The sequence below is a fragment of the Brassica napus genome, chromosome C4 (genome assembly GCF_020379485.1).
Source record: "Brassica napus cultivar Da-Ae chromosome C4, Da-Ae, whole genome shotgun sequence".
NCBI classification, from domain to species: Eukaryota; Viridiplantae; Streptophyta; class Magnoliopsida; order Brassicales; family Brassicaceae; genus Brassica; species Brassica napus.
Window position 1 is genome coordinate 60,928,459 of NC_063447.1, and position 23,769 is coordinate 60,952,227.

The 23,769-nt window shown below is 38.0% G+C and overlaps 7 protein-coding genes and 1 long non-coding RNA gene across 10 annotated transcripts; 5 read left to right on the top strand and 3 right to left on the bottom strand.

Moving 5' to 3' along the window:
* Window positions 1–2,402: 2,402 nt before the first annotated feature.
* LOC106391735 (squamosa promoter-binding-like protein 9) lies at window positions 2,403–5,127 on the top strand. The gene is made up of 3 exons (XM_013832439.3): window positions 2,403–3,196; window positions 3,967–4,112; window positions 4,346–5,127. Exons 1-3 carry the CDS (start codon window positions 2,847–2,849, stop codon window positions 4,948–4,950), a joined length of 1,101 nt encoding a protein of 366 aa, XP_013687893.2. The 5' UTR covers window positions 2,403–2,846; the 3' UTR covers window positions 4,951–5,127.
* Window positions 5,128–5,584: 457 nt separating this feature from the next.
* On the top strand, window positions 5,585–7,035 carry LOC111215131 (outer envelope pore protein 16-3, chloroplastic/mitochondrial-like). 2 transcript variants are annotated; one of them, XM_048755230.1, is made up of 3 exons: window positions 5,585–5,742; window positions 6,224–6,571; window positions 6,673–7,035. In XM_048755230.1, exons 2-3 carry the CDS (start codon window positions 6,241–6,243, stop codon window positions 6,822–6,824), a joined length of 483 nt encoding a protein of 160 aa, XP_048611187.1. In that variant the 5' UTR covers window positions 5,585–5,742; window positions 6,224–6,240; the 3' UTR covers window positions 6,825–7,035. The 2 variants fall into 2 exon arrangements, with proteins under 2 accessions (XP_048611187.1, XP_048611188.1); XM_048755231.1 differs by lacking the exon at window positions 5,585–5,742 and adding an exon at window positions 5,771–5,857.
* A 42-nt stretch (window positions 7,036–7,077) lies between these two features.
* On the top strand, window positions 7,078–8,497 carry LOC106391733 (rhodanese-like domain-containing protein 9, chloroplastic). Of its 2 annotated transcripts, none has more exons than XM_013832437.3 (6): window positions 7,078–7,312; window positions 7,381–7,631; window positions 7,715–7,865; window positions 7,947–8,032; window positions 8,114–8,218; window positions 8,297–8,497. In XM_013832437.3, the coding sequence occupies exons 1-6, from the start codon at window positions 7,266–7,268 to the stop codon at window positions 8,356–8,358; spliced, it is 702 nt and encodes a 233-aa protein (XP_013687891.2). In that variant the 5' UTR covers window positions 7,078–7,265; the 3' UTR covers window positions 8,359–8,497. The 2 variants fall into 2 exon arrangements, with proteins under 2 accessions (XP_013687891.2, XP_013687890.2); XM_013832436.3 differs by having other exon boundaries at window positions 7,174–7,312; window positions 7,378–7,631.
* LOC106391732 (3,9-dihydroxypterocarpan 6A-monooxygenase) lies at window positions 8,301–12,074 on the bottom strand. The gene is made up of 2 exons (XM_013832434.3): window positions 9,845–12,074; window positions 8,301–9,434 (listed from the first exon to the last, which is right to left on the bottom strand). Exons 1-2 carry the CDS (start codon window positions 10,757–10,759, stop codon window positions 8,805–8,807), a joined length of 1,545 nt encoding a protein of 514 aa, XP_013687888.1. The 5' UTR covers window positions 10,760–12,074; the 3' UTR covers window positions 8,301–8,804.
* On the top strand, window positions 8,775–10,238 carry LOC125585694. Its single transcript, XR_007322687.1, has 3 exons — window positions 8,775–9,011; window positions 9,117–9,901; window positions 9,998–10,238. It is a non-coding gene; the product is annotated as an uncharacterized LOC125585694 (long non-coding RNA).
* Window positions 12,075–13,788: 1,714 nt separating the features above from the next.
* Window positions 13,789–16,012, bottom strand: LOC106391731 (transcription factor bHLH130). Its single transcript, XM_013832433.3, has 6 exons — window positions 15,328–16,012; window positions 14,692–14,939; window positions 14,440–14,607; window positions 14,296–14,361; window positions 14,140–14,208; window positions 13,789–14,047 (listed from the first exon to the last, which is right to left on the bottom strand). Exons 1-6 carry the CDS (start codon window positions 15,752–15,754, stop codon window positions 13,988–13,990), a joined length of 1,038 nt encoding a protein of 345 aa, XP_013687887.1. The 5' UTR covers window positions 15,755–16,012; the 3' UTR covers window positions 13,789–13,987.
* A 1,701-nt stretch (window positions 16,013–17,713) lies between these two features.
* Window positions 17,714–21,296, top strand: LOC106394147. Its single transcript, XM_013834743.3, has 3 exons — window positions 17,714–19,839; window positions 19,918–20,886; window positions 20,962–21,296. Exons 1-3 carry the CDS (start codon window positions 18,118–18,120, stop codon window positions 21,127–21,129), a joined length of 2,859 nt encoding a protein of 952 aa, XP_013690197.3. The 5' UTR covers window positions 17,714–18,117; the 3' UTR covers window positions 21,130–21,296.
* A 162-nt stretch (window positions 21,297–21,458) lies between these two features.
* LOC106391730 (uncharacterized protein At1g43920, Chloroplastic-like) lies at window positions 21,459–23,697 on the bottom strand. Its single transcript, XM_013832432.3, has 2 exons — window positions 21,866–23,697; window positions 21,459–21,756 (listed from the first exon to the last, which is right to left on the bottom strand). The coding sequence occupies exons 1-2, from the start codon at window positions 22,118–22,120 to the stop codon at window positions 21,469–21,471; spliced, it is 543 nt and encodes a 180-aa protein (XP_013687886.1). The 5' UTR covers window positions 22,121–23,697; the 3' UTR covers window positions 21,459–21,468.
* Window positions 23,698–23,769: the final 72 nt, after the last annotated feature.

The following is a 23,769-nucleotide window of genomic DNA, read 5'->3' on the forward strand; positions in this document are numbered from 1 at the left end:
CACCTTGTTTAAGAGCTTCTGATAACTAATGTGTGTATTTCATGCTAGCTTCATGGTAGGTCTTAGCTTGATTAATTTATGGTTGTTTTACATATGTACACTATCATATTTCTCGTACACATGTACACCACCATATTTTATGTACACATGTAAGCTATTATACTTTATCGTACACTATTATAATTTATGGTTGTTCTCTTTTAATTTGTGTCTGTCTGGAAAATTTGTTTACATATTGAAGAACATACATTACATGGGTTTGTTTAGTAAAGTTGGAAACATATTTAGGCAGCCTAGAGCGATGTAGCCATAAACGCTCATTTCATTGAGTTTTTGGGTTTCGGGTATAAGTTTCTACTGATTTAGGATCAGTGAAAACATCGAATAATTACTGTGTTTTTGTTGTTGAGTCCGACCTAATACATTGGTCCTTATTGTTTCTTCAACTTGAGTTTATCGCTTTTGTAAGCTTGGTATCGATGAACTTCTTGCTGATATATGAAAAGTCTTGAGCTTATAGTCCTACATCTTTTTGTTTCACCTGGTATGAGAAAAATTATATGCATTGGAATGTAGTCACACATGTTTCTGTCTCAGCAGCTGATGTTGTGTCTACAAGATGTACATCCATTTCCGATAAGAGCATGTTACTAATAAAGTGTACACGCTGATGTTTGAAAATCGGTGTACATGTGGATTTTAATAACTCATTGTACATGTGGATAATAAAAATTAAGTGTACACGTGCATGTACCCACAAACTCTAGTATAATGTGTACAACTCAACCCTCAGACATGCATACACACCAACTTTTGTACAAGTGTACACGTGGACATGTAAACCAGGATCGCATGTTAAACATGTGCTAGATTAAGAACAAATAAAGGGCATGGAAGGGGATGATGCAGAGGAATGGAAGAATCCCGAGAGATTCGGTTAAGTCATCGTTCACCACCGGAGGATTAAGGAAACCAATAGCGGAGATAAGCGTTGTGAGGAGCAGCTGAGCCAATATATATCATAGATCTTGCGGATGAAACCCCATCAGAATTAATTCTCGCCGTAGCTTAGCCATGTGTAAAGCGCCGCCGCACCAACTCCCATCTTCAAATCAATATCCTTCCCGGCGGAGCAATCTAGCCAGCTCATGCCCACGCTTGCGTATCCGTAGGGTTTCTTCATGGCTCAACAAATTGTTTTCGCAACAGAACTGAGGAAATATGCTTCCTCTGTGACGTCATCTTCAGCGTACAGTCTCTGTCGTCATACAAATCTTAAACTCCGGCGTGATGTTCTCAAATTTATTCACCATACTTCTTACATAGCTTAGAGTGAAAGGGATAAGAAAAAAAATATTAAACATGTGGCTGAAAATAAAAAGCAATGTACTGTTTTTATTATTTTTAAAATTTAAAATAAAAAAATTGACCAGCAAATAAAAAACCGGAAGCTATTATAGTTAATGTTTAGTTGGGGGCATCCAGGTAAACAACCAGTAAAAACTATTTTGATAGCTGGAACTGCCTTATGTTGTAATAAAAATATGAAAACTGCTCTCCAGTGTTAATAACTCAAGAAAAAGTATGCATAAGGAGAGAAAATATGGGTCTAAAAGAAGCTAGCATGGGGCAAGCGGTGAATAGGATGAGTACTTTGTTATTGTATTGCGTTGAAAAAAACCTAAATTGTCGAGCTTGTCTAGTAGTATGATGGTATACAATGAATACTTAAAGGCCGCAACCTAGGTTTGACGTTCATATGAGTGTGTTTCGCTCATTATAACGTGAAGTCAATACATCCCATATTCATGCTGAGATGATCTTAAACTTTTTTTACACCGATCATACAAGTTCTTATCCGATATTTTGTAACTGAATAAGTTTTTACATTTTCTACTGTTGATCATTTACATACTCACTTCTAAAGAATAAGGTTTTAAGCTATATAAAAACTTAAACCGATCTCATAATTAACCTCCTTAAATCTATTTTCTAACAGCTTACTTTTAGTGTATATTCAAATGATTTTCTTTCAAACATGCATACTTAACGTGTCAAAATCAATTCCAAAACAAAAATAAAGATTTCATTTCCTAAAAAATATGTGGCCGCAAGCAAGCGAATCATGTAACTACTATCTAAAAACGGAATATATAACGGGGTTAGTTGAAAGATATTTTGGTTCGGTTTGGTTGGTTGGGATAATTTTCACTACAATTGGTTGATAAAAATTTATTTTGAGTACTCTATTTAATACTATTCCGTTGATTTTGGTTTGATAAACGTTCAGCTCAGATCTTAGTTCAAAACCAAGTCAAATTTGTGGTAGATTTTGGTGTTCAGAAACCCAAAATATCATCTCCGTTTATTATTTGCCAACCTCATAATGCCAATGGTGGACCAAAAGAAAAACATGCATTTATTTATTCATTTGAAATAAAAAAGAGAAAGAAATGCGTTTAACTTGTCAAATAATTGAACCGAAAAAAATCTATAAAAAAGTTGAAAACGTGAACAGTAGAAAGTAAAAATAATAATAAAAAGATCTGTACATGATGAAAGACCTCTCCAATGTTCATTTGCCTCAAGTTTCTTCTAACTCCAAGATTGGAAACTGCTACATCTCTCTCTAACAAACAACAGTCTAGTCTTTGTCCGTACCATTTTACTTACTGTCTTTGTCTATCGCCACTCTCGTCTCTTTTTTATGCTTCTATTGTCTCTCTCTCTCTTGTTTACTTTCTTCCCCTTTCGTCCTTTCTTCAAACCAAGACAGTTAGGTTTGAGAGAGAGAGAGAGAATGATAAGCAAGTACTCTCTTTCTGTCTGAATAAAAGGAAACAAATATGAATATGGGTTCCAACTCGGGTCAGGGTCTTGGTCCTGGTCAGGCAGAGTCCGGTGGTTCATCGAATGAGTCATCCTCTTTCAGTGGAGGGCTCATGTTTGGGCAGAAGATCTACTTCGAGGACGCTGGAGGTGGGTCTTCTTCCTCTGGCGGGTCAAACAGAAGGGTTCGTGGAGGCGGGTCGGGCCAATCAAGTCAGATACCAAGGTGCCAAGTGGAAGGCTGTGGAGTGGATCTAACCAATGCAAAGGGCTACTACTTGAGGCACAGAGTTTGTGGAATGCACTCTAAAACACCTAGAGTCATTGTTGGTGGTATCGAACAGAGGTTTTGTCAACAGTGCAGCAGGTTCTTTATTTCCTTCTTTCTCCCTATTCTACCCTTTACTTCTCGTGTTTATTTGTTTTGCCATTATCCACATGCCTGGTCCTGAACATAGGCAAATTAATGAACAATCAGTATATAACATCACTATATTATATGATAATTTTAGTTGTGTATAGAACATTAATTACATAAAAAATAAGCAACCGGCACTTATTGCCGGCCAAGACTCTCTGTGAATCAAATCCAAAGGCTTTAGCTATCTTTTTGTGTAGATTGTCAGTGTCATATGCTTTTTCTTGGCTTTAACGTCTTTGGAGGATTTCACTTTTAACTTTACAGCTTAGTGTTTTGTAACTTGGTCTTGTGTTTGTTGGACTCGTTGGGGCTCATTTTTTGGGAATATGTTTACGTGTACTTCTATATGCTTGTCTTTTATTTTTTTGACTTGTCTTTCTAAGAAAATCCAATCTAAAGGGATATGAAATGAATGGACAATAAGAAACCCTATTGCCCTTATGTTTGCTTCTTTAGGTCGTATCATTATTGAGGGGGACAAAACTGGTACCATGGCATCAATGACGTGAACACTCAAGAAACTATGTTACAGTGTAACTTAACGAAAAAAAAAACTATGTTACAGTGTGTGTGTGGTTAATTATAAGATTCAGAATCAAGATAACCTTATTGACTTATAGAATCCATTAAGACGACCTTATGTGTTTGGAACGTTTTTGGGGTTATATGTTGCTTTCCTTAGAAGTTAACACGGACTGAATCAATATGACATATAGGTTTCATCAGCTTCAAGAATTTGACCTAGAGAAAAGGAGTTGCCGTAGGAGACTCGCTGGTCATAATGAGCGACGGAGGAAGCCACAGCCTGCGTCTCTCTCAGTGTTGTCTTCTCGTTATGGGAGGATAGCACCTTCCCTTTACGGTTAGATCCTTAAACCTGTTATGTTAATCAACGAATGAAAGTCCTACATTTGGAGAAGTAATAGACTAATATATAAATGGTTAGAGCCAATCTATTTATTATCAATTAATTGATTTTAGCCAATGAAATTCAACATAATAAGATTTTTTTCAAAAAAAAAAATATTAACATAATAAGATGACTTGTAAACTAAACCTAAGATGTGTATATGTTTCACAATGTTTTGGGGACAGGAAATGCTGAAACTACAATGAATGGGAGCTTTCTTGGTTCCCAAGATATGAGTTGGACGAGTTCAAGAACGTTGGATACAAGAGTAATGAGGCGGCCAGTGGCAGCACCATCATGGCAGATCAATCCAATGGACGTGTTTAGTCAAGGATCAGTAAGTGGAGGAGGAGGGATAAGCTTCTCATCTCCAGAGATTATGGACACTAAACCAGAGAGCTACAAGGGTATTGGCGGTGAATCAAACTGTGCTCTCTCTCTTCTGTCAAATCCACATCAGCCACAAGACGACGACAACAACAACAACACATGGAGAACTTCTTCAGGTTTTGGTCCTATGACGGTTACAATGGCTCAGCCACCACCTGCACCTAGCCAGCATCAGTATCTGAACCCGCCTTGGGTGTTCAAGGACGATGATAATAACTGTCCGAATGATATGTCTCCTGTTTTGAACTTGGCCCGGTTCACCGAGACAGATACGACAATGGGTGAGTTCGAGTTATCTGATCATCATCAACATCAACATCAAAATAGGAGGCAGTACATGGAAGATGAGAACACAAGGGCTTATGACTCTTCTTCACACCATAACAACTGGTCTCTCTGAGTCACTTTGCCTCAAAAAGTAGACTACTCTTTGCAATATCTCATTTTTTTTTCCTGTTATATGCTATTATTAAACCAGACAATGGCTTTTGTTATTATTCTTTTGTTGTTGTTCTCTCCTCAACTTAAGAGATAATTTTGAGCATTATGACCATCAATATCACATAAATGTTTCATATATTGATCTATATATAATCTCTCTCTCTCTCTCTATATATATATATAAATGTTTTTAACTTAAAACCGATTAGTGATAATTGGATTGTATTATCTTAACTTTTGATATGGGACAATGTTCTTTGCAGAAATAATCGATGAACCAACTTAGGAATGGATCAATAATTGATTGGATAGGATTACGTGGATCGGATTTTGATAACATATTAAATTGATATTTTCAACTAAAAACTAATTGATAATAAATTGATTAGTCCATCTACAACTTAAGATCTCTTCCAAAGGATGTAGCTCTAATATAATCATCCTAGTGAATCAAAGTATGAGCTACTAGCTAGAATATTACATCATCGCTTAGCCTTATAGCTTATCCATAGCCAAGACAGTTCACTAGTCAGGCTCACCAGCTTTTTCTCAGACTCAAACAGCTTAAATTCCTAGCTTATACGGTTTTAATGGGCTTATTTAACGGGCCTCATAGGCCCAAGTTTGTAATCAGGCTTTCTCTAAGCACTACAGTCTCGTCTCGTCTCCTGAAGAACAACAAAGAACACATCTTTGATCTTCATCCACTGAATCGCTAATCTCGTCATTCGTCTCTCGAATCCTTAAAAAGGTTAGACCTTTCTCGATCCTTGTATGATTCATTACGTAACATTCATCTGTTTTTCACTGATTGACTCCAATCTCTCGTTCTTGTATCACGACTTCGATGAGCTTCTCAAATTAGGGTTCTTCCTTTGCATCAACAAAGTCTCAAACTTTTTGTGTTCTTCCAATCCATTTGCTTCTCTACATGATACCCATGATGATTATCTTTCTTACTAATGATGTTCACGATTTTGGAATGGGTCAAAACCTGGATTTGTTGTTTTTGTTGTTGTTGTTGTTGTTTGATCCTTGTTGTTGTTGTTCTTGTTTGATCTTTGTTGTTGTTTGATATTTGTTGTTGTTGTTGTTGTTGTTGTTTGATCTTTGATGTTGTTGTTTTGTTGTTTGGTCTTTGTTGTTGTTTTATTGTTTGATCTTTGTTGTTGTTGTTGTTGTTTGATTTTATGTTCTGTAATGAATGTTTTGCTGGTCTGTGCATTGTCTAGAACCGTAGGAAGAAACAATGGATCCAGCTGAGATGAGGTACTTGGAAGAAGAGGACGGCCCCATGATGAAGACCATCAAAGGCAGCGTGACTGGTTTCGCCGCCGGGACCATCTACGGAACCATTTTGGCCACGTGGAAAGACGTTCCGAGGGTGGAGAGGAACGTGGCTCTTCCGGGGCTCATCAGAACCCTGAAGATGATGGGAACTCACGGGCTCACTTTCGCCGCCATTGGAGGAGTTTACATCGGTGTTGAGCAGGTGGTTCAGGGTTATAGAGGCAAGAGAGATTTTTTCAATGGTGCTATTGGTGGGTTTGTTGCTGGAGCTTCTGTCCTTGGCTATAGAGGTAAAAATGCTCTTTCATTCTTTGGTTAGTGTATGAGTTTTGTCTCAATGATAAGTAGTTTGGTTGGAACTGATATGGTTTCGTTTTTTTTTTTGACGTAGCAAGGAGCATCCCAACAGCGATAGCTGCAGGTGCAACACTAGCGGTTACATCTGCTTTGATTGACTCTGGAGGTCAGACCACAAGAGTAGACAACGGCAGAGAGTATTATCCTTACGCTCCCGTTGAGAAAACAGCTAAAGCTGATGCTTGATCTCTCTTTTGGCGTTCGGAACTCTTAATAAAGCTCTGCATCTGCTTATCATGGGCTCTTGAGATCATCTCTCTTCCCTGTCCTCTCTATTTTTTTGTTTTGTTTCTGGAGATATAAAATTGCTCTTGTTTCCTCCTGTGTTTATGGAGAGTGACTTACATCTTTTGTCTGAACTTTTCCTTGCAATAAAAAATCAACTTTGTTTTCAAAATGTTAAAGTTATCAGACATGTACTTGCGTCTGTTCTATCTGAACGTGGCTAAAGCACACTAGAAAATCTACATGTCAAGGCTGAGTTGAATACGTGGCAACAGCTCATTGGCTATCTTAAATTCTCTTGTGCTATGTCTAATCTTAAATGGTTCTTGACTTCTTGTCCTTGTGTGACTATCACATCGCTGACGAGTTTTTTTCTCTCTTTCTCTCGAGACTTCTGCATCAATGGCGGGGATCGTTAGCCCTGGCCCTACGGCTCTTTACTTCACCAGGTAAAAGCTACTTCCTTCATCTGAAAGCTTTACTCCTTTCTTGAAACTGTTTTTGGTTTCTGAAGCAGTAATCTCGGCGCAAGGCGGTTGAAAGCGGTGAGCTGGTCGGGAAAGAGTGTCTCTGGTAACGTTCTCCGCCGGAGAAACCTGAGAATCGCGGCGGAGGTGAAGTTTGTGAATGCAGAGGAAGCAAAGAAGTTGATAGCGGCGGAAGGTTACAAGGTTGTGGATGTGAGAGACAAGACTCAGTTCGAGAGAGCTCATATAAAGTCTTGCCACCATATCCCTCTCTTCATTTTCAACGAAGACAACGATCTTGGTAAGAAACTCAAGCCCTCCTAAACTTGAACAGAACAGTAAGACTCGAGGCACTAAGTGATACTGTCTTTGATGAAATTGCAGGGACCATAATAAAGAGGACAGTGCACAACAACTTCTCAGGGCTCTTCTTTGGTTTGCCTTTCACAAAGCTGAATCCAGAGTTCGTTAAAGCCGTTAGAAATGAGTTTTCACAGGATAGCAAACTATTACTGGTTTGCCAAGAAGGTCTCAGGTTAGTGGAACAAACTCTGCATTCACTGAGACATGTATCTATGAAGAGAATGTTAAAGTTTCTTTGTCGATCTTTGAAAAGATCGGCAGCTGCAGCTAGTAGATTGGAGGAAGCGGGTTACGATAACATAGCTTGTGTAACATCAGGGCTACAATCTGTAAAACCAGGTTAGATCCCATTTAGCTTCATCTACAATCTGTTAAATTCAGGAATTTGAAGTAGATTTTTTCTGGTTGCTGTGTCATTAGGGACATTTGAATCGGTTGGTTCAACCGAGTTGCAGAATGCAGGCAAGGCAGGGCTTATCACAATTCAAGGAAAGATCTCAGCTGTCTTAGGAACAGTGCTCGTCTGTAAGTAAAATCTACTATAGAGTCTGTTGTTTGATCTTCTCTTCTGGTTTATGAACAAGAGTTTGTTGAAACTTGCAGGTGCTTTGTTGTTCATAACATTCTTCCCGGACCAAGCAGAGAAGCTGTTTCCTCCAAGCTGAAGACAAGAAAACAACAATGATTGATTCAGATTTTCCACCTGTTTGTATGTAGATGCTTAAGGAACACAAAAATCTTTAAATATTTGAATTTTGAAGTAGTTACAAACATATGGTATTGAACAAAGTTGTTATCTGCTTATAACAGTTGAGAAAAAAAGTCAACAATTAAAAAGAAGAGATTGCATGATGTTTTGCAAGAATATGATCTTTAGGAGTTAGTTAGAGAAGGTGCTGTGCAGTTAACTTCAAATGTCATAGGAGCTAGCAATCTCTGAAGAGGAACAACAGATCAAGAGAACTCTACAGTGACTGAGACATCCCCCATCACCATTGATCATTAGTCACCTTGCAGGCAGTAAAGTTGCCGGATAAGTTTTATTGAAAAGAGCCTTGAAAATGGTACAGAATTACAGATACATCTTGGGACGTCTTATAGAAACAGGCACTTAGAAAGTGTTGAAGCAATCCACAGGATTGCAGACAAGCGGTCGAGCCATCTCAGCAGCAAAACCAGAACCTTGACTCAGATCAACCTTCTCTCCATCAACACACTTCCAGTCAAAGCGCTGCACCAACGAACCCACACCTGCATGCATCACGTTCATGGCTAGAGACGCTCCTGGACATCCTCTTCTCCCACTCCCAAACGGAAGGTAACGAAAATTCTGCCCCTTGAACTCCATCTGATGCTCACCTATCTTCTCTTGAGAGCTCTCTAGAAACCTCTCGGGTATGAATTGTTCTGCTTCATTCCACAGCTCTGGATCTCTCATGATTGCATAGACGTTTACTAGCACACGTGTTTTTGACTTGATAAGACACCCGTTCACCTGGCAGTCCGCTGCGCATTCTCTTATGATCAGAGGAGCTGAAGGGTGGAGCCTCAGAGTTTCTCTTAGGACAGCTCGGAGGTAAGGGAGGTTAGGAACGTCTGATTCTTTGACTAGTCTTTTGCTTCCAACAATGGTATTAATCTCTTCTCTTAACTTGTTGAACGCTTGTGGATTGTTTATTAGTTCCCCCATTGCCCACTGCATTGCTGCTGCTGATGTGTCTGTTCCCGCCATGAAAACATCCTAAAGAATATTCAGTTGTATCATATCAGAATCATCAAAGCTGAAAATTGGATTCTAATTGTTGCAGGTAGGCTTGCGGGTTTGGTTAATTCGGTTCAACATAAATCTTACCAAATCCACCCGAAATAAAGTTCGGTTTGGTATTCGGTTTGTTAGGTTTTTGAAAATCCTACAAAAAAATTTAATTTCGGTTTAATTTTGTTAAAAAAATTTGGATAAGTTTGGTTAGTTCGAGTATTTTGGTTCGAAATTTGATTAGTTGGGTTCGGGTTTTAACCATTGCCGAATTGAACTAAAAACCAATTTTTTAGAAAACCTACCAAACCAAACTAACCAAAATTTCGGTTTGGTTCGGCGGGTATGGTTGGTTTAAAATCCAAGGACTAGTTGCAGGTGAGAGGGAAACATACCAACAGGAAAGACTTCATGTCATTCCTCGTTATCTTCAATTCAGCAGTTGGGTCTCTGTAAGTCTCCAACAACATATCCAAAATGTCTTTTCTCATACCTTCTTTCTTCATCCCCATTGCCTCACGTTCCTTCATGATCTTCTCTACAAGCAGATCATACTTCTCCATCACAGCTACTAACTTCTTCCCGTTCCCTGAAAAATCAAGTACTTTCAATGGTCCCAACACATCTCCAACGCTGACCTTCCCCGCAAGCTCCAAACATGTCTTCACCAGCTTCCTAATCTCCTCTGCTTCATTATCAGTACCCGAACACCTCGTGCTCATCGCCATCCTGCAGATGATATTGTTGGTGTAACTCACGAACAGGCTACTCAAGTCACAATGCACCCCTTCTCCGCAACACTTGGCCACAGACTCGACCAGCTTCAGCTTCTCCTCCTCACGGATGTCAGCGAACTTCTCAAGCTGCGGAACAGCGAGAAGCTTGGTCATGCAGAGCTTCTTCATGAACCTCCAGTAATCACCGTACTGCGCTAGGACAAACCTTGACCCTCTATACTTGAAATACTCAGCAGAACCAAACTCAGGTCTCGAGGAGAAATTAAGCTCTTGGTCTTTGAAGATCTCTCTCGCCACCGAAGAGCTTGAGACTACAACACACTTAGAAGCACCGAGACGTATCTCCATGAGTGGGCCATGCTTGCGAGCTAGGCTCTGGAATGAGACAGGCAGCACTTTGCCTATCAAATGAAGGTGACCAATCAATGGTAAAGCTGAAGGGCTCTGTGGCAGCTTTGTCGCAGCCGTTGAACTCTGCTTCTTAGAGGAGAACCATTTGAAGAAAGCATTAAGCATGAAAGCAAAAACGAAGGATGTGATGAGGAGAAGGTTAGTGCTTAGTTGAAGATCCATTGCAGGTTTATTGATTCAGTTCTTGAAGTATGCTTTGTATTTATTATGCTCATTGACGAATCTTGTTAATTAGATTCTCATTGTAAAGAAAACAAACAACAATTGTGACATTCTATAAAATATCAAGTATGGATTATTATAAGAGAAATAATTGTTAAATTATTTTTTATATGACATAGTTAACCGTGAGGCTACGTAAGCCTCTGTTATCTTAAAATCATACAAGATTATTATTCTTACTTCTTAGGAACTAAAAAAATGATTTTATGCCTCCACATGATAGAATGCAATTACATCTGTTTTTTATAATGCAACTAAAAGTTTCTTGAATAATGGTTCAGCAATAGCTTTAAGTTTCTCTCTATGCTCTCCGAAGAGATTTCACTTCATCATTCTTTGCAATCTTAGTTTGCAAGTCCAGTAAAGCTTCAATCATTTTCTTCTGATGAGATGTAAAAGCGTCCAAGATCTCCTTCTGAGAATTAATAAGCTGTCAAAGAAAACATTTCACATTACTCACTAATATTGTCTATACAAAAAAAAACTTATTATAAATTAAAACAAGTCTTAGCTATGTCAGAATTGGAAGAACTGGTGATTCACTGTAAACTTGCTCCTTGTGCTCAGATTAACAATCAATACGCGAATCATTCGAAAAAATACCAATCAATTGCTGATGTTTGATCAAAAAGTGATCAACTTTGTGAAATGTAATGATAAGTAAGGGAAGTGCGTCGTAAACAGTTAAAAAAAAACACTTAATTCAACATGAACATCACTATAAACGAAACAAAGATACTAAAAGGTGGTGTGGTGGCGCCCGATTCCACCAGCCATGCGTTGCTTTGGTTCTGAGCTGTGTTATTGCCATATTAGAACTCATAGTTTGTTGTATGTATATTCCAAATTATAGATTAATGTGTATGAGTTAGAAATAAATTAAACCTTAGTTTTTATCCAAAAAAAATATTTTGGATTATTTAAGTTTTTATGTAAAATAATTGTTAAATTTTCTATTGATTTAATTTTTAACGACTTTAAAATCATTGAGTTTCTATTTTATCATCCGTCTCAGAGAAAGTATACGGCAATGTATTTACCACCTTTTTTACTTGGTTTATTTCAAAATTAAATATCAGTCTAACTAAATATATAGTATGCAATCTTTGGAAAATTTTATTATTAGCTTGACCCAAAAAACAAAGATTCTCTAGCTATCTGATTATTATAATTTGATTGACATCTCTTAAATTATATTTTATGAAATTTATGTAAATATTTAAATTAATTATTATATTTATAACAATAAATAAAAACTGCCTAATTTTAATTTTTTAGCAAACTTGTCTAATTTTCTTTAGAAAATATATAGTTTTTTTGTTTCCACATTTTCATAAGTTTTAATTACCTGATTTATTTTAGTTTTTTTATTAGAAAAACATCATGGTCTTTCACCATTAGGTTTGTCTCTATTTGTATCTTCTAATCATAATCGAAAAATTATATCATGTGTTCATCTTTGATGGCTCATCGGAAATTGCTGCAATTGTGCTGCCCACAAGTTTGACACTAGTTTTGGATTAAGCTGCGAGCAATAGTAAATACGAATATAAAAGATATCAGTATCTGAGAAAGCAAATACAAAACTGACCAGACTCAGTAACCATCCTAATGTAGCATAATCAACATCTCCAGCAGCCAAAGAGAAACACGTATCATACTCTCTTTGCAAGGACAAAGAAATCCTTTCTTTAAGGCTACAAGTAACCTTAGAAACAGCAACAACAGACTTAATCTGAATCGTCTCCTGTTATTTTAAAATAATAACTAAAAAGGGTTTTACCTTTTAGAAGGATCTTGATTACCCAAATCATTTGGGGAGTGTTTGTCTCACTCAAGAATACATCTCTAGCATATTTAATTGTAAAATTACAGCTTAGTGAAATCCTTGCAACTTCAATTGAAATGGCTGGAATATCATCAATTTGTTACTTAATGCTTTGAAGAAATCTTAGATCATATTACTTTGTTTTTGTTTTTTCACTTCTATTATGCCACTTCTTATTATGGCCTCCAACATCTCATCTAAAAATCAATAACATGCCACTAAAGAACATGTCAAATTTTAGCTCCTTTTCTTTAAGATTTGAAATAACAATTTTACAAATTCCATTGCTACCAAATACGCCATAGAGAACAAGTTCCACTTTCTTAGATTCCATTTGTCATTTTGTGTTCCATGACTAGAAAACTTTTGTCAATTTTTTCCCGATTTTTTCCTCAAACAAATTATACATCATCCTTGTTTACACTTTCGCTTTGCAATCTCATTAGTCTTTAACACCTCATTATAATTAGTAGAATTATCACACAGCAACATGGGTTATGCATCAAAATTAAATTTATCATCTTGAAATGTATGCTACTCTGTCATTTGTTGGTTTTGGAAGTTTGACTTCTTCATTTGAAGGCTTGCCTGACAATGTCATCAAAGGTATTCACAACTAAAAATTAGATTTCTTAAGAAATATGGTAGTAATTAGATTAAATCACAGATCAAGATGTCACACACGTCTTCTGATCAAGGAGTCTCTCACCTCGTTGTTGAGAACACGTTAATGAATGTTGAGTATAAGCCTTAATTCCGTCTATCTTGATAATTTGCTCATAAGACTTTGATTCTTTCAAATGGCTGGCCCAATTCATTAGCCATCTCCTACATTTCAGAGGGTGAAAAGCAAGAATCAACGCACACCAATAAGCCACAAAGCACATGTTGCGCCCTTTCAATGCAACAATCCAACTTTTATAGTCCCACCGAGTCTTTTCAATGAGGCTTTCAGCTTCCACTGTTAGTGACTCTTGTAACATAGCCACAATGAAGCTTTCAACTATAGTGAAGTTGTAAGAGAAGTCTGTTTTGGAAACTAGATCATGGCACTCTTTGTTGTTGTACTTGTTCTTAGTTTTCATAGTTGGAATTTGGATTACTAGATTCTGCATCTTTACTTAGATGTGAGAAAACAAAAAAGAAAAGAGAAATGATTGGATTCCTATATTATTGCTTAGCATTTGTTAAAAGCATAAGCAATTTTTTTCTAGGAGCTTACATAAGACAATTTGCTATGTTTCGGCTAAAAAAAAAATTCAAGAGTACATTGTTTCTTTCTTATCCTTTCTCTCATTGCTTTCTTTAGTTCTATATACACACACACACCTTGTTGCAAGCTATATCAAATTCTTCTCCTTGTTCATACACTTGCAGTTAGCTCTGTTCTCATTCAGAATCTGTGTAAACCAACAGAAAAGTTCAACCGATTTACATTTAAACCTGTCTTTCAGTTTTTTTTTTTTTGGGTTCAAAATGATCAGTAGGTTACCTTATACTGTCTTTGTAAATCTTTGATGTAATCCACAGCTAAATCCAACATACCCGCAGTATTCGTTTGCTGTTGTAACAAAAATACTAAAAAACATTAAAACCGGTTCAATGCAAGAGAAAACGATTTGTTTATGATCAAAACCCATTAGTATACCTTGTCCATATTAGGAACAAGCTCTTGTAGTTTCCTCATTCGTTCGCTTATCTTTGTTCTTCTTACCTTTACAAGAGTAACAAAAGAGTTTGTTTCCAAGTATTAGACTTCACAGACTATAAACGCATTGTTCAAAATTATTACCCGTTCAGCAATGCTTCGAGGATGTGTGGCGCAACCACGTTTGGCTCTAATCCTACAAGGAACAGAGTCTTGTAGCTGCATGTACTTATCCACTGAAACCATGTCCGAGGTTGTAGATGATGCGTTAGGTAGACTCAAGTGATGCATTCGATTTCCAGACTCTCCATTCTGTTATAATATAATCTTAAACATCATTCAGTAACTCTAAACCGGTTTGGTAGTATTAAACCGGGTCGAGAACCGAGTATATACCTGGAACAATTTGCCGTCGTCCTCTGTTTCTCTTTTGAGAGATGACAAGTTATCGATGAAGCTGGCTGGATCATTCCAATGGTTATATTGAAAACTACTTTCAGAGGCGATTTCAGGTATCTGAGAGAGCATTCCCAGAGAAGAAGGTGGCCTTGAAGAGAGGCTATTGTGGCGTCTTAACTCATTGGAACTAGATGGACTCTGTTCGTCTTCTTCGTAGTTCATCAAACTCCTCACTGAGCCATAACCTGCGATTAGAAAAGAGAGTTTGGTGGGGTCATAAAGTGCCAAACTTTATGGTTTCTGCGCCAAACCTTAGTTAAGAGGATAATTAGTTTGGTAATGATAAAATTCCAAAATTTTAAATAAATACTAAAATGAGTGAAACAGAACGAAACAGAGTGAAACGGTGCGAAACAGAGTGAAACGGAGCGAAACGGAGCGAAACGGAGAAACAGAGTGAAACCGAGCGAAACAGAGCAAAACAGAGTGAAACAGAGCGAAACAGAGTGAAACGGTGAAACAGTGCAAAACAGAGTGAAACAGAGTGAAACAGAGCAAAACAGAGCGAAACAGAGTGAAACGGTGAAACAGAGTGAACAGACCGAAACGGAGCGAAACAGAGAGAAACGGTACCGTTTTGAGCAGTTAGGTTCGTGAACATCCCCGCCGGAGAGCTGCTTTGCCGGAGAAGGTTTGATTCAACAGGTTTGGCGTGATGATCATTGAGAAACTGATCCAAACCAATCGTGTTCATCATCCCCTTGCTCTGTCTCGGATAATGCGGCGGCAAACCGAGAAATCCCGACGGCTCAGGCAGCTGCGGCGGCGGAGGAAGAGTGGCGGCGTATGAAACAGAGGTGACAGAGGACTTAGCCTCGAACTCGCTGGGACCATTAGAGCTGGCGAATCTTGAAAGCAACCTGTCGGAGTCAAGTCCGCTCTCGTCGTCGTCGTCGGCAACGAAAGTGGCGAGAACAGAGCTTGGAGCTGAACGAAAGCGAAGAAGACCCGACCCGGTAGAAGGTGTGTGATTCGGGTCGTAGAGATGATTTGAATCCATGAAAGCTACGAACTTTCCTTGTCTTGTCTTCAACGTCAACTTGTATTTAATCTTTCTTTCTCCTCTCGTATGGTTCTTTGTTGTGTAAAACTAAGGAGGAGGAGATAAGAGCTTGAGGATGTAAGAAAGGAGGTTTGTACTGAAGAAGAAGAAGAAGAAGAACGGTGAACAGAGAAGAGAGAGAGAGATGATTAATGGATATTTATCGTCTTTTTTTTTTTCTTCTTCTGAGTTTCTGCGTCCAACTTTTAATTGCTGAAGATAGCGGCGGATCCAAAAGCATAGCATAAAAACAAAAGTTCAGAGGACGACGTCGTTTCGAGCCGCCTGTGAGGTTGGGTCACGGAAATGCCTTTAATTTTCCTTTTTTTTTTAAATTACATTTTAAAATACTTTTTGGTCTTTATAGTAATAGGAAAAAAATGAAATGTGTCAGAAGAGAACGTAGAGTTTAAATTGAAATATATCTTCAGGTTTCCGAAAGTAAAATTTTTCATGCACGTTTATTAAAAATTTAATAAATATTTATAATTTAATTTGGTTTTACTTTATCAAACATTTTTTAATAATTTTTTACCAATAAAATTTAATCAATTCAAATATTTTTAATTAATGTTTATCAAAAATATAAAAAAATACCTTAACAATATAGAAAATCTATCTTTTTGGAACGATAAAAAAATTTAAAATTTTAAAAAATCTTATTTTCAAGGAACAGTCGGATGGAATAATTTTTACTACTCAAGTCCAGCAAGAACATGTGAGGTTAGTTACCTGCCTAATCAATATTCCTGAGTTTTTACTGGTGGACCCGTTACAGATTATTTTCTGATATTTCTTTGTTGTAACCCTACAAATATAAATTCGTGATACCATTTTTATACTATTATTGTTTTCTCTTTGCCGTCCACCGATTTTGTTGTATATACGTCTCCATATGCAAAATTATTAACATACAAACAAAATAATTGACACGTTCCAGATAATTAAATCGTTATCAACTTATCATAAGACTGTATTTGTGAGAAAAGGAGATAATAAATCACAGACTTACTTCGTACGTAGTCAACTTGTGGTGACAAATCAAATGTTTTCACATTCGAATATTACGCTATAAGATCGTCCATCGTGATTGTGTCCCCATCAGAGTACAAAAGAAAAGTCAGAAGTTGGATCTTCATCATATGGTTAAAACACAAAACATCCTTTAAATGGAAAGATAATTGTCGGAAGTACAGTTTGTAAATAAGAGTCAAAACTGCAACTGCTTTTCCAGCAAGATGAAAGTAACTTTTCGAATCCAATTTAGGGTTCACGGAACCTACGCAGCTTCTTCTACAAGATCGTGACGTTGATACGCGTTGGGAACGCAAGTTGTTGGCGTCTAACGAGGATTGGTGGATGAATAGAATGAACGTGACATACGGTGCGCCTGCATGAAGATCAATGATAGAAACACTTTATAATAAATCTCATTGGTCAATGATGATACAATGATGTCACTAAGTGTGAAACTATGGACCTCGTCCGCCGCCGTCGTTAATTTGGCGCACCTCTTATCTATAAATCTTATCTTTATTTAACTTTTATATTTCTGACTTTTTACTCTATATGCCAGTATATAGCAATGTTTTGGCTGTGTTTATTCTCTTTGGGGTTTTTATTTCATTTTTGTTATATGGGAAACTACCGTTTATGTGCCTATGGTTGGTTAACTGGATAGAGACATAGATCGATGAGTTGGAGTAGCTACACAATTTTTAAAACTCGAGCTGTTTCTTAGTTAATCAACAAGAAGCCAAATTTGTATGCACAAGCACATGCACCTATTCAAGCATAGGTAATAGACGAAGTTCGTCGTAGCGCACATAGTTTACTATGAAAATTAATACTCATCATAATAAAACAAGAAAAAATGTCTCTAATATAATGTAATCTCTCTATAAAAAATATTGAGAAATCGGCCAAAAAAACACTGAACTTTGCGGAAATTGCCAAAAAAAACCTGTACTCGAACCTGACCAATAAAACCCTGATCTTTTGTTGACTTTTTTAGTTAATTCACAAACTTACGGTTGACTAACCAGATTAACACACCGTTAACCGACAGTTAAGACAGTGTTAACTCACCGTTAATTATTGCCGTGTAGTGAAACTACGTCGTTTCATTCAGTTGTTTTGTTAAACACAAAATCTCAAGACGACGTCGTTTTGCTTAATTAAAATTGTTGTTGCCTGGACTCGAACCCGTGCACTCGTGGTCCTAAGGGGGTTTTGCCACTGAGCTAGTGGACTTTTCGGAAGATTATCACACATGTTTATTTTTATTGATCAAAAGATGTGTTTAATTTCAATCAAACAAAATGAAACCCGTGTTTGAACGTAACCCTAATTTCTCAAATCGATTTGGGGATTTCTCTTGTAATGGTGAGGAGATGGTAAATACGAAGTTCACAAGGAATGGAAGGGAGGTAATGATTTTCGGAGCGATGAGGAATTTCGATTACGGGAGTGACGAAGCGGTTCAAGAGTCGAAAAAGGGTGGAGAACGCGATGCTTCTGTGAGTTTGTCATCGCCGGAGAGATCGAGGATTCGTAAAAGCATTGAAGGGATATCGATGTTGGCATCTACAGAGGTGTCGAAGGCGTCGAAGACAAGGCGGGGAACTTCATATGGGTCGCCTGCGTCATCTCCGGAGAAGACCACGAGGAGGGGAACTTCATATGGGTCGCCATCTCCGGTGAAGGCCACGAGGCGTGGTTCAACTCTGTCTCCTAGAGTTTCGAAGAAGCAGAAGGTAAATGTGGCTCCTTCTGGTGATGACAGAGAAGAATGGCCAGAGACTGAGATGTTGGCATTAACAGTTGCGAAGAAGATAAGGCGGGGAACTTCATATGGCGGGTCGCCTGTGTCTCCTAGACAATCGAAGAAGCAGAAGGTAAACTCGGAGAGGAGTCTAGGTGATGATGGTGATGACAGAGAAGAATTTCTCCAGATTGAGGAATTTGGGGATATAGGTGATGATGGTAGGGAAGATGAGAACGGTATTGCTGGCATTGAGGAAGTTGGTTGTACAGATTTGAGTCTTTATTTTGGTGATAAAGCCAAAAATGATGACTGTGAGGTTGATGAAGACGAAGGCGATGATGATGCATGGGATGATGATAAAATCCCTGATCCTCTGTCATCAGATGATGAGAATGAAGAGGAGATGAGACCTGCGCAAGCTTACAGAGAAAACACTGATCCAGAGGAGCTCCTTCAGCTAGGCAAGACATTTTCAGATGCTGAGGACTTCAAACATGCTTGTCTGAGGTATACCCTGAAAACCAGATACAACATCAAGTACTACAGATCCAGTAGCTTGAAGATGGGTGCAAAATGTGCCGCTGAGATGAGAGATGATGAGGCTCCTTGTCCCTGGATGGTTTATTGTTCGTATGATAGGAGGAAACAGAAGTTGATGGTAAAGACATACGTCAATGACCATAAGTGTGAGAGGACAGGGTTTTCCAAGATACTTAAGAGGTCAGCAATTGCAAGTCTATTTGCTGAGAGGTTAAGGCTGAATCCTAAGCTCACGGCAAAGGAGATACAGGCTGAGATATTGAGGGAGTATAAGATGGAAGTTTTAGAAAACTCATGCATTAAGGCCAAGACGAAGGTGATGAAAGAAAGGAGGAAGACCCATGAGGAGCATTTTGATAAAATCTGGGATTACCAAGCAGAGATATTGAGGAGCAATCCTGGATCAACCATGGAAATTGAGACCATACCAGGAGCCACGGTTGGAAGCAAGCAGCGGTTCTACAGACTCTACATGTGTTTCCAAGCACAAAAGGAAGCATGGAAGAAGACTTGTAGGCCTGTTATTGGCTTAGATGGAGCCTTTTTGAAATGGGACATCAAGGGACAGTTGTTGGCTGCGGTTGGAAGAGATGGAGACAATAGGATTGTCCCTATTGCTTGGGCTGTAGTGGAGATAGAGAATGATACAAACTGGGATTGGTTTGTGAAGCGTTTGGCCTTGGATTTGGGATTGGAAAATGGGAACGGCTTTGTTATAATGTCTGACAAACAAAAGGTAAACACTTTGCTTTCATGATACTCAATGAATGTTTGATTCTTGTTTCTGATTTCTTTTTTTTTTCTGATCTTGTAGGGATTAGTGAAGGCAGTTCATACCCTCCTTCCAGAAGCTGAGCATAGACAGTGTTGTCGCCATATCTACGAGAACTGGAGGAAAGGTGGAAAAGATCTAAGGTTACAGAGGTTCTTCTGGTTCATTGCAAGGAGCTACACTCCTGGTATGTTCAACTACAACATGGACGAGCTTAAGAACTATGATCCTGGCGCACATGCATCTCTGATAAAGACAAAGCCAGAGACTTGGTCTAGAGCTTTCTTCAAGATAGGCTCCTACTGCAATGATAATCTGAACAACTTGTGTGAGTCCTTCAACAAGACCATCAGGGAGCCTAGGAAGAAACCTCTGCTAGACATGTTAGAGGAGATAAGGCGCCAATGTATGACTAGGAACTACAATAGGTCTAAGATGGCTAAGGACATGAAGACTAGGTTCACCCCGAAGACACATAAAGAGTTAGACAGGGTTGAGAAGAAGTCAAAAGAATGTAGTCTGCGTTGGGCAATTGGGCCAGAGACTGAGGTGGAAGATAGAGACCAGTCATATGTGGTGAATTTGGAGAATGAGACTTGTGCATGTCGAAGCTGGCAAATGAATGGTATTCCATGCATCCATGCTGCTAAGGTCATCCTTGGCGTGGGAAGAAAACTCTCTGAATTTGTTGCTCCTTTCTACACAACCTCTAAGTGGCGTGAAACCTACAGTTTTGGGATCAGACCTGTAAATGGGATGATAGAGTGGCCTCGGACCAATAGATTAGGTGTGATTCCACCACCTAATCGAAATGGCAAGCCTGGTAGGCCTAAAAACCATGATCGAAAGAAGGGAACCAATGAGACAGTGTCTACTACCAAGCTGAGTCGTGCGAACAGGGTAATGACATGCTCTAATTGCAAAGAAGAAGGGCACTACAAGAATACATGTCGGAAGGCTTTTGTTGAGAGCCCACCTAAGAAACCAAGAGGCAGACCAAGGAAATATCAGGTTAGGGTCTTAGTTTCTATCTCATTGTTTTTTAGCTCTCGGTAATGTGTCTAACAATTCATTTATATGTTGCAGGGACTACACTTTGGCGAGTCACAAGCTCAATCCTCAGAAGCTCAAACCTCACAAAATCAATCCTCACAAGCTCAAGCATCACCATGGGAAGTTCCTCAATCTTCAGAAGGTCAATCCTCACAAGCTGAAGCATCACAGACAGCATCGTGGGGAAGATGGTTTTTTTAGATGCTTGTGTGTTGTTTATGATGGTCTCTGTCTGAATGCTTTCGTTGTCTGTTGTTTATGATGATGTCTCTGTCTGAATGCTTTTGGAACAAGAACTACCTTTTTCTTTCTTCTCTTCCTGCTGTTTTAATTTGAAACTCTCAATGAAGATAGTGTTGGTTATTATCTTTGTGTTTTCATCATGTTGTTTATCTTGATGGTCTGTTCATTGGTGTGTTCATTTGTCCTTCTATAAACAATCAAGAAGTAAAACATAAACATTACTGAAACATTGTCTTAAAACATAGCCTTACATGAACCATGATTCTTACATAAACATAGCCTTACATAAACAGTCTCCTAGTAGCTATTCATAGACAACCCATCTGCTTTGTCAAACATGATCAACACAAGACATATCACAACGCCTAAACAAACCACCGAAAAACCCACTTTCATGATCACATTCAGCTTCTTAAGTTCATTGCTTGCCTTCCTGACATCTTCTTTCAAGTCTTCCTCCACGGTTTTCATGCTTTCGATCTCCATTTTAATTTTCATAACATCTGATGCAAAGCATTCAACTTTTGGCAATGCATCTTGAACCTCTTCGTAGACAGCTTCATCTACCCATTTATACAAGTGATCCTAGACACAAATCATGAACACAATCTTTATATTCAAACAATTTCTCACTGACTACCTAGCCATTGAATCTTATGTTCTTTTCTTAAACACAATCAAATTAAACACTTACATTTTGAAACGTTGGGCATCTAAAGAAAGTTCTTCCTGGATTGACCTTCGTTTTTGATGTGTATATCCCAGTTCTTCGACCACAGCCGCATTGCTCCGGGATACCACGAATTCCCATCGTATTCACAGACGAATCCTCACAACCCGAACTCATCATGCGATACTCGAAGAAGGAGAGATGAGAATCGAGATTCTTAAGGACGAAATCGAAGAGAATCGAGCTTGAATCGCGAACTGGATTTATGATTTCGCCCATTTAGGGTTTATACCAATCGGACGAGAAAACGCCGTCGTTTCTTTTTGATTCATTTAACTCGGATTCAAAGAGAATAAAAGAAACTGTGTTCGTATATCCATTGCAAAGTCCACTAGCTCAGTGGCAAAAACCCCTACCATTAAACCCGAGTGCAAGAGTTCGAGTCGATGGAACCCCATCTTTTTAATAAAAAAAGTTAATGTAAAACGCGTCGTTTCATTAATTTGTCTTTAACTCGGATTCGAAGAATAAAAGAAATTGTGTTCGTATATCCATTGCAAAGTCCACTAGCTCAGTGGCAAAAACCCCTACCATTAAACCCGAGGACACGAGTTCGAGCCGTTGGAAACACATATTTTTAATAACACAGCTATATAAACGACGTCGTTTGTCTTTAATCAGACAAAGTGATGAAACGACGTCGTATACTTTAACACCCAAAGTTAACGTCCGCTTAATTAACAGTTAACTCAGTTAACGGTGTGTTTATCTGGTCAGTCAATCGTAAGTTTCTTAATAAACCCGAAAAGTCAACAAAAGTTCAGGATTTTATTGGCTAGCCCATATGTCCAGGTTTCTTTTGGCAATTCCCTCAAAGTTCAGTGTTTTTTTGGCCGATTTCTCAAAAAATATTCTACAATTATCAGAAAGAAACAAAGAAAGGAGAAAAATATAAGAGCAAAGCTCGTCCGTGGATGAGAGAACACGTGAGACCCCATTTTAGCTTTCTCTATGCTGTATAGATTTTATCAACTTACAGTTTTATATTAAAATAATTTGATTCCCCGTCCATTTTTTTAAAGTATTTATGTTCTGAAAAAAAAAGATTACATTGATAGAAGTGGGGAATCGTTCGTGGTCCAGCTTCGGCTTTTATAATGTCAACAAGTTTAAAAAGGGTGCCTCTCTATATTAGTTTTTTAATAAGAACTTCTATATTAAGCAAGTGTTTCTCTATTTGTTTATTAAGTTTCCTCGAATGGGCTGCTATATTTGGAAGTCATCAATCGTGCTTGGGCGAGATATGTTTTCCCATGAAAGACCTCTCTTTGCCGTTTTTTCTCTTTCGTCTCTTTTAATATTATAAAAGAAAGTAATACATACTTTTTGTTGCGAATTTGAACAAAGGACCAACGGTGGGGTGTGGTCATGTTTGACGGCCTGACAAAAATTATATTCGAAAACATGTAAACGCTAAAGATGGACTCGGAGCCTCAGAATTCATTTCTGATTCATATATGTGTGCATGTATAAACTGATCTTCATGCGCAAGAACCATGCAATCATGCAGTTGAGTTTTTTTCTTCTTCTGTTAATTACTTTTTGGTTACAAATTAGAGAAAACGTATAGTATAGATTAGCACACTTTCACTAAAAAGCATCGAGTTTCTTAATCATACATCTTTTTTACCAAAAAATCTATGTATATAGTTAAAAATCGAATCTCGGTTCCGACCAATCAAAACAAACGATTGAAATACATGTATAATTTAATAAACCCACTTGCCACTTGGTTATAGTATACTGAAAAAATGGGATGAGATAATATATCTATCATGCAAAGATAAGCAAGTACAGTCAACATATTTTGTATTTTAATAAAGTTTAATTATTGAAACATATCTTTATCATATTCCTTATCTTATAAG